Below are 10,216 nucleotides of genomic sequence, written 5' to 3'. Positions count from 1 at the left end.
GTAGAAAAATTCTGCGTTTCATGTTCGATTGGGGCACACATGTGTCTTCTTTCTCCCTGACAATTGTATCCAATACCAAAACATGCATTTATAGTCCGCTCAATATGTATAACAACCTAAAGTCACGTTTAAAACGTCTCTACTGACATGTAAATTCTACCAAATATAATTCTGCGGGTGCAAATGTCTCGCAGTATCTTATTTACACTACATGAGTATCGGGAAACGTCTATAATTGTGTGCCAATACTTTAAAATATTTGAATATCTTACATAATACAATAATACCTGATGACTATTTAAAGGCTGATCAGACATATTTATAGCTCCCCTGAATATTTTTAAAACATAAAAATAATTTTGCAAAGTTCTTAATTGATTGTGATGGAATTTTCATTAAATTGACGTTTTCTTTATTTGCAGCCTTTTCAACAGTAAATATCGACTGAAATAAGTCACAAAGATTCTCTTTAGAATATTTACTTCCACATACTTGATGTATAGAGATTTGTTCATATTGTATTTTTTTCCATATTTATTTATGGTCCTAATAAAGCACGTTTATTACCTTTCATGAGAACTTTTGGATTCAATATTTTGAAAGGATAATTAGAATGTTACCAGTCGTTATATTTACTTTGTTCTTCACGTGTGATAGTTTCATATATTACACTCATGTCTCCATAAAGTTGAAATGATATTTGAAGACGATAAATGGACCCTTTTTTAAAGACGAATAATTTATTACTTTGCAAAGGATTGTGTTTATTCAATGTTGTTTATTTTTATGTAGGGCTGGTGACAGGATGTCTGATCAAACGAGTCAGAATCTACAAAAAATGTGAAACAAAATGTATGCAATTTTATTTTAACGAAAACATTTCTAAAAATTATACCGATTATTAGTTTTATTTCTGGAAACATTACCTTTCACCATGTAAGTTTTACTTGCTTGTTGTTTTATTGTTGGTATTGTTGGTGATGATGTTTAAGCATCTTATTTGAAAAATAAAATGTGCATTACATTCATAGATTTATTGAATGTAGAAAATACATGATTAGAGAAGTCCCTTTTTATGATTCTCGAAATGTAATTACTTGTGGTGGTTGCTTATATTTAAAGCCAATGTCAAGCCTTAATTACACTTATATCAAGATCATGAAAGTCACTGCAGCATTGAACTTATCAAATGGATTATAAATAAATGTTGCAATATCCTTTATTGAAGGTAAACATGCATTGCCCAATCTAACCACCGTTTTAAGATAAATGCAGGAAAGAGACGTAAATAACATTCCTTAATTTACAGAGTAATTGGACCACCAGTGATGTTAATGAACCAGACATACAAATAGTACATGTTTCACTAAATATGGGTTCGGTGTATTTATTACTTTGTTGCTGGCAAAGATGTACGCTTATTCATTGCCAGCATATTAACAGTAAATATGCATAATGAATCATGCCACAGTGCTCATCCTGCTTTTGATTTCATCATTATTTGGACATCTTCCGTAGCAAAATGGATTAATATCCATGACAGCAAGAACATTATACCGGATTTTTCGGATTAATATCCATGTCAGCAAGGACATTATACCGGATCTCCTTTAACATTTATATCATTTTGATGTTTGCTCTTTTACAAAACTGACACATAAACAAATAACTAAATAAATGCTCAACACAATTCAATTTTAATTTAATTTATTTGTTAATAGTTTTAGAAAATATCGCTTTCGTTTCCCTGGAGAGAAATATCAAAATTATTTCTGCTGTTCACGGGCTAGCATAACAAATTTATATCTCTAAATATTTCAAATGATATGTGAGGGTGGTAAATGGTCTATATTATCCTAACTACAGTTGATGGGAATATTATTCTAAATAAGGTAGAACAATGTTTCTTTCATTGCCACAGTCTATCCTCGTTATATTGCCTCAAAATGTAACTACAATATATATATATATATATATATATATATATATATATATATATATATGTGTGTGTGTGTGTGTGTGTGTGTGTGTGTGTGTGTGTAAATTTCTATTCATTGAAAATCAGCGTTTCTAGGTACAATTGAACCATACATGCATGTTTTGTTTCCTGACTAATAAACGCTACCCCTCCCCCTTTATTTACACACAAAAAACAAATTCCTACTTCATCGATGTTTTTAGATCCGTATATATCCATTATGATATTTCAAAATAATTGAAACAATGTATATTCATAAAAGACTATCGATTGAAAAAGACCAGTCTTAAACACCTTGTCTCCTGATTATTGTTAAAGCTATGGACATCTTTAGATGGGATCTTCCTTGTCCACCAAGTGAAATATTTTCGAAATGTCCAGCGTAATGCTAATTCGCATTGTCTCCGTAATGGCACGCCGTCTCAATCTCCTTCATGCATTTTTGACCCGTGCATAACGTTTTCAATGGCCTGGGTAGATTCAATGAAACTTTGCACATTTGTGTATATCTACTATACAACGTGTGTCGCGTACCAAACGACTGCCCTCTTTATAAACAGAACCATTCCCAAGTTTTAGATGCTCGTGAGAGGCACATAACTTCTAAATTTAACTCTGCAAAGACGGGTATATTCTCTAGATGTTCAGCGCACCAATATCAATGCTTCGGATCTCAAGGTCAGAGACTAGGTGCAAAGATGAACTTAGGTATTGGTGAAATATTGCATAACTATGCATAATAAGTAGACAATGTGTTACTTACTACACACGGGGCCCCGAGTGGCCGAGTGGTCTAAAGCGCTCTCCGTTACGGATCACTGCCATCTCACCTCTGTCTGTCTGGGTTCGAGTCTAGGATTCGGCTAATGTGGGTATGTGAGAAAGCTTGCCAGTAGCTTCTCGTGGGTCGGTGGTTCTTTCCGGGGTTTTCCCGGGTTCTTCCGCCACCATTAATACTGGCCGCCATGTATAGCCTATCGTGTGCTGAAAAATGGCGTTAAACCCTACAACAACAACTACTTATTACACACAGAGCCTCGACCTAAAATCAAGGTCACAGATAGATTGTCAGGGTCATCGGTGTTATTTTTGTGCCCGCTCTTTAAAGCTTTAGTGGGTTGTGGGATCTTAATGAACCTTTGCACACAGATGTACCTTCAATGTATATTGGTTGGGACTTTTATGTCCATTAGAAACGTTTCTAGTTTCTATTACAAATTTGTTTATTAATTTGCACAAATTGGAAAGTTATTAGTATAAAAGAAAATGATTTTTCCGTTTTTTTTCTCCGTAACTGTAAAAGTTTAAAATATCGCTTGTTGTTTTCTTACAGTAACGCAATATTTTGTGTCCTCATTTTATCATGTTATTTGTTTGAAAAAATGCCGATTTAGTATAAGATAATTTGCTTAAAAGTGACACATAAAGTAAATGTATAATTCTTTTTTAAATACAGCTAACGTTTCTTCTGAGTGTGCATTTGTAACATTTTCTGTTTTAGTACCCCATTTTAGAAGAACACATTATGATAATAAAATTGTTTTGGTTAACATTTATGGCTTGAAATTGTGTATGCAAGGAATCCTATCTGGGGACCATTTTTTAAATTATGTCCGGAACTTTTTAAAGCATTATTACAGCTCAAAGTAGCCAATAATCGGATATACTCAGACTAATTAAAGTTTGATCAAATGAACATTCTTTCAAATATGATGGGACTAATGGTCTTCATATTAATTTAAATAATTTGAAATAGTGAACCCATTTTTAAATACAAGAATACAATTTTTGTTTCTGTCTTCAAATATATTTGGACTAATGCTAATGAACCTTCAGACCAATGAATCTCTTTTTGACAAATACCTTTGAACTAAACAAACATTTGATTTGTTAACGTTCACCCTTTTCCTATAAAGTAACGAACCTTCGAAACCATAAACCCGCTGACCATTGACCCAATAATCTTCGTGCGTGCGAACTATCGGAGCTATGGAACTCTGAGTTAAAATGTATGGACAATTCTACAAAAGCATTTAGGATCAATGAAACTTCCAACAAATAAACTTTGGAACATTGATCGGTTAAGGAAAAAATATTGCTTCGTTTATGTTAGATAAAAGATTCTTCATTCATTTACAATCAGCACTTATCAATCAAAATAATTTTAAAAAGTCTCTCTCTCTCTCTCTCTCTCTGAAAGGTAGCATGTAAAAAAGAAGATATTTTGTCTTTTCCAGCAGAGTTTAGACTATGTTGCAAACGCTAAGGAATACTAATTTCATTTCTTCTTTAGATAATAGGAACTACTAGCAAATTTTGACATCGGGGTAAAAAGGAAAAAGCTGTAAAATCAATTAAGCAAATCGACATTAATGCTGGAATTAAATCATATACGTATTGTCTAACATGAAATTCATTTTAGGTACTGAACTATGTATACATACATACATACATACATACATACATACATACATGCATGCTGACAAACAGACAGACAGACATGCATACATCCATACATACATGCATGCATGTACGCACGTACGCACGCACGCACGCGCGAGCACACACACATACATACATACATACATGTCAGATGCAAGACCCTAAACATACTGACAGAATCACATCTGTTTTTTTATTGTTATTCAACAAAAAAGCCAAAAGACTGCACTAAACAACCATTCAATGCTTTGTTAGGCGTTAATGATACATTACCTTCAATGTATGCAACCTTCAATGGTTATGATATCTCCAGGAACTACCATAGAAAATATGCCAATAATATTCTTGGCGTTTACAATAGTATATATACAACTATCTGGCTCATTTACTACAGACATATACACTTTAAAATGTTAAAGGAAGATTCCAGTAAGGTGCATTACACACGCTGGGATCCTCTACAAATATTTCCATGGTTTTGTCCAAAATATCGAACACAGCCGTGCACGCCGTTAAAGAGTGATCCGGGTCATGGGGACGCCTGAATATTGGATACTTGCTGTTTTGTTTATCACCAAGCACGGCTTTGACATCCCTGATAGTCCTAGGTGGCGCTATCTCTTCTGCACGTTTAGCTCGTGCATATGAAGATGGTAAATAAGGGATTTGCTCAGTTCCCTCTAGATGCTTATAATGGTTGAAATGATAGTAATGGCAAGGTTTGTCAGGATCTTTTTGCTCAGCGATAGTGGTCAATTTTAATGGACTCTCCGATTTTCCAGGTCCTACTTCTAATGACCACATCTCTTTGTGATTCAATGATGCTATATTTACATTAAATCCAGCAGAAGACCCGTAGCCTACATTACGAGCAATTCGGACAGACTCATCTACATTTGATGCTGACAAAAGCGCTCTCGTTTTTAAACCTACGGGTGTCGAGCCCAAGCTTACTCTTCTTGGTTCAATCTCATTTACTGCAAAAACAAAACCGTGCTTGTTAAACCCAAATGTATATCCTGGCAACATCCCAGGGTAAGACAATGCGGTGAATTGTTCTTCCTTGCAAGTGACAGTTCCTCTGTTAGCATCTGGGTCAATAATATGTGCATTGATGATGTAGCTAAAAGTACCGGTCATCGGGTCGCAGTCTTCGTTGTGTGCCAGAATCTTAACATCAGGCGTGTTGAGACAGACAGACGTACACCCATTCATATGCCTCTCAAGGTCGTTTGTCACTTCCATGAAATTCATAGAATATGGTTCGTTTGATAAGTTCAACAAGAAAAGGTGTTCAAATGGCATTTCACTTCCGTCGGACATTCCTCGAATTTCTGTAACGTACTGTGGAAAGCTGGTCTCTGCTGCCTTGAGATATTCCGAATAGATGTCCCTTCCTTTCTGGGTATAATAAATGGGGAGGATATGTGTTTGAATGACGGAGCAAGAGTTGAAATATTTTTTTATCCATTCTCGGAATACTGACCCAATGTGGTGACCCACTTCATAATGTGTCCCTCTGGCAAACAGTATAGGAAGAGCTGGTGTGTTTTCCACTTGTGCCATGATGAAACGTTTATCAACCAAATGTTAAAGAATTATTTCCTATTGAGTGTCTGAAATGATAAGAATGTAAACAATAATTAGATCGAACCCACCAAGCTTTAAGTAGTCTCCACTATAAATTGTAAACATTTATTTTCATGAAAAACAAAAATAATTAAAAAACTGACTGTACCAACTTTCACACAGGAAAAAAGAGATAAAACGTCTACTCTCAACCATGCTATCTTCTACAATACTTTACTATAATCTTTAACTTTCACCGCCTCAGACCTCACAGGTTTTAATCTGGACAAATTGCATGTCTGCTAACACGATATAGTCCTAAATTATGCATAAAGCTGTAAAAAGATAATTTGTTTCACGTTTTTAGTCACAAAATGTGGTAGGTTAGTCAAACATTATAGAAGGGTTATGAATTTAGATAAAGCTAAGAATTTAAATATTGTAAGTTCTCCATGCACTGCATCTATAATGAGCTGCCTATTTTATTCTTTATCTTAGGATAACTTAAATCAAAATGTCTTACACTATCTCTGTAACAATTATAACTAAAAGTCCAAATTATTCTTGTTCACATCCCCAGTTTGAATCTTGATGCAATATTATGTTTGACTTCGGTAATGACCAATGAAAACATCCCTAGACTTTTCTACATTAATTTGTTTTTTTTTTAAATCTTGACATTCTATAAATTACATCTAATGTATCCCGAAAACATATTTCACTACTATCACCAAAAAAAACCCCACAACATTTTATGAGCATACTGGCGTAATTTAATTCAAGTATTGTTCATGTGTGTGTGTGTGTGTGTGTGTGTGTGTGTGTGTGTGTGTGATTTGGATATTTAACGTAGCTTTAAAAAAATTTCAGCCATATCGCTACAATCTCTGCAGTGTGGCAGTTCATAGTGATGTCTAGCACTGAGGCACCATGCCGCAGACATGTAGCATGATGCCCCACCCAGTCACATTATCCTGACACCAGACCGACCAGCACTAACTTGTTAATGATGAGCGCTAAGGGAGGAAGCCGTTAGTACCATTTGTGTAAGTCGTTGGTATGACTCGGCCGGGGATCAAACCCACAACCTCCGGCATCCAAGGCGGACGCTCTAACCACCAGGTCACCGGAGCGGTCGTATTGTTCATAGGAATTGTTTTAATTGTTGTGTTTTTTTTTCAAATATATATCCGAACAATATGAACACGAAAAAATAAATATGCATGGTGAAATCGGATCTCCGCGTCTAGGACATACTTTTACATTACAAAACCCTGACATATATCCATTTCACAATGTAAATAGTGTTATTCGTTTTAGTCCTGAATCTCTAAATTTCAAGTTTATAAACAAGCTACCTACAAATATCGAGGAAACTGTATTAAATGACTTTTCGACATATATAGACAAAATTTGACAAGGGACATACTGCTTTGTTGTTTCAAATTAATCCCAAATTAGTGTCCTGTCTTCTCCGATAAAGCTTCCAGATCCTGTTCCTAAAGGACATGAACAAAGGCAATACTGGTCTTTGTCCACGTTTTCACTATTTAAAATCAGTTTCTTTAACAAATTACATAAACCGGATATCAGTATCATTATTATTATTATTAGTAGTAGTAGTTGTAGTAGTAGTAGTATATATCAATATTGTTTTGCATGCTCTGTACAACAAAATAATAAATTATGCGTAATTGGCCTATTCCAATTTTTATGTTCCACGCAAGATTACTCTATTCGGTTAAATTTAATCCAGCCAATAGATCAAATCAATATTGACTGTAAATAATCTCCGGACTTATTGTCTTTCAAACTATACAAACAATATGTCGATAAGTCAATTGCCCATCTCGCTAAGATGAAAGAGACGCATATCTAAAGACTTCTTTTGGTTTATGTGATGAATAACCGTACATGGCTACTTTTTATGACCTATTTGCAAAGTTTTAAATATTAGATGATCCCTGGCCCTTATGCCAAGGGGTGGTAACCTGTATATCTTCTCAAAAATGGACTTTATTTTTCAGATATAGCTTCAATTCACGGGCAAATAATAAATATATCAAACAATACCTGTCAAGCCGGAAGAAGAGACATGATGGAAAACAAGACGACTTCCAAATCTGCTGCGATAACATCATCCCGGAACTGTATTGCTTCAATCCTCGATCATAATGATAAAATCTACCTCGTTTTCGAATTTGACAGATTGACACGAACTTTGAGTTACAACTTTAACTTGACTGGAGTGCGTGTACAAGCGAGATAAGAAATGTTTGTACATCGATTTCATGATATTCTGTTATCTAAAAAAATGTCTTGGTGATGAACCAAAAGACTGAGTTTTCACTGTTGATACACACCAGTGACTGCTTAAGGTAGAGAGTAAACAATGTTTGGTTATGAAACATTTTGTTGCTGTTTTTTTTAAAGCAGGTGACCGGTGCATACGGAGCATTTGAATTTGATTTTTTGATTTAATGGGATCAAAATTAAAATGGCCATTGTGAACAGATGTGGGCTGAGTAAATGTGAGCGTAATGGCAGGCTTGACTATCTATCTATCTATCTATCTATATATATCTATATCTATCTATCTATATCTATATATATATATATATATATATATATATATATATATATATATATATATATATATATATATATATATATATATATAGATAGATAGATAGATAGATAGAGAGAGAGAGAGAGAGAGAGAGAATTGTAAATATACACCAGACAGAACGGAATATACTAGCACTGGATTCCTATAGATGGGTACTTGATGATAGTGAGCAGAATTATTATTTTAATACAATTACAGGTTAGATAATTTTTAATTCATACTCTACCTCAGGTCCGCGGGTAAACGGCGCCCATGGACTTGCCTGCACACACAAACCCATATTCCCTCACGACTTAGCACACATCACCAAAAAATGATGCTACTCAATCGGTGTTATATGCACACGTGTGTAGCAGACACACTCGCATTGCTGCAAAAAACCTTAACACCGTTCAACATCGCAGCATATACGGTTTCATTAGTGTATTCTGAGTCGAAATATTTTCAATGCTATTTTTAACGGCATTCAAGGCCAAATCGAAATGTCGACTAATTCATTATTTTTATTTGCGTCGATTATAGATAAAATCAGACGTTTTGTTTTTACCTGTTTATATTGGTAATTTTGCTCAATTCTGCTGCTCTACAACACTCTGTATTACAGTCACCGTGTCAATATCAAGCACTTTTCTTCGAAAGCTCAAATGTGCTTCACGGCAATGCAAGTTTACACTGAATAATACAGTGTAAATTAAACTTTTAACATTATATTTTATAAGTAAACTTTTTCAATGGGTGTTCTGCTTTTCAAAGTTAGAACAATATTCAGAATTTGCTATATATTTTTTTTACTGCGATGTACATTTTTCGTTCAGACACGTGAAAAAAATGAATCCATCATTATGTTTTTGAGTACTATAGACCGGTTTTATCAGCGGGATTAATAGTTTGAGTCAGATGCAAACTTTTGACCCTCGAGTGAAATGTATCTATAATACAACATCGATGCATATGATATAGCTCTATTTAAAAACTACTCCAATAAATTAACAATAAACTATTCTAATATTTGTAGACTGAATAACTAATGTTTCAATTAATTCATCTATTTTCACAATTTCATCTTTTCTCTTAAGGTTTTTATAACAGTATTCATACGTTTGAATGTTTTGTATGTCATCGTACATTAATTAATGGTATTAACGTTCTCGCGTGATTATAGCCTCTCGTGTAGATATTAGTCATAAATGGTTGCAGCCTGTTTAAGAGCCGTGACGTCATAATTGAGAGCATACGATGTAGTGCACTGTTTACATAGAGTTTGGACTGTTTTATAGCAGTTATGGTGACAGTGATAAGTTCTATATTTTGTGGCAAATCAGCTGGTTTAAAATTATTAGTATTATATGCTGAATAGAGATGAGAATACACATTAACAATTAATGTAGGTTATATTGGGTGTTTGTGTTAAGTGCATATTTTTTATGTATATTTATTTGTATTATTTGATGGATTCTAATGATTATATGTTATGTGCATTTGTATTTTGTACTTGACTGTGTCTAAAATAAAGTTCACTGTGAACCTAACTAGGAATATTTGTTTTGTAAATAACATAATCCATAGACAAAAAGTTTCTCGATGAGAGTTGATTAAAT

General features: G+C 34.1%; 1 protein-coding gene across 1 annotated transcript; it reads right to left on the bottom strand.

The window, feature by feature from the left end:
• Nucleotides 1-1,690: 1,690 nt before the first annotated feature.
• Nucleotides 1,691-8,187, bottom strand: LOC149772595 (beta-alanyl-dopamine/carcinine hydrolase-like). The gene is made up of 2 exons (XM_089947597.1): nt 8,063-8,187; nt 1,691-6,036 (listed from the first exon to the last, which is right to left on the bottom strand). Exon 2 carries the CDS (start codon nt 5,984-5,986, stop codon nt 4,826-4,828), a length of 1,161 nt encoding a protein of 386 aa, XP_089803723.1. The 5' UTR covers nt 5,987-6,036; nt 8,063-8,187; the 3' UTR covers nt 1,691-4,825.
• Nucleotides 8,188-10,216: the final 2,029 nt, after the last annotated feature.

The sequence above is a fragment of the Sinohyriopsis cumingii genome, unplaced genomic scaffold (genome assembly GCF_028554795.1).
Source record: "Sinohyriopsis cumingii isolate HCF-2022 unplaced genomic scaffold, ASM2855479v2 utg001348l, whole genome shotgun sequence".
Lineage (NCBI taxonomy): Eukaryota > Metazoa > Mollusca > Bivalvia > Unionida > Unionidae > Sinohyriopsis > Sinohyriopsis cumingii.
This window is presented reverse-complemented; position numbering and strand designations above follow the sequence as displayed.

Bases quoted from the DNA above. Each gene is read 5' to 3' on its own strand.
- LOC149772595 (XM_089947597.1), bottom strand. From the start codon at position 5,986: ATGGCACAAGTGGAAAACACACCAGCTCTTCCTATACTGTTTGCCAGA.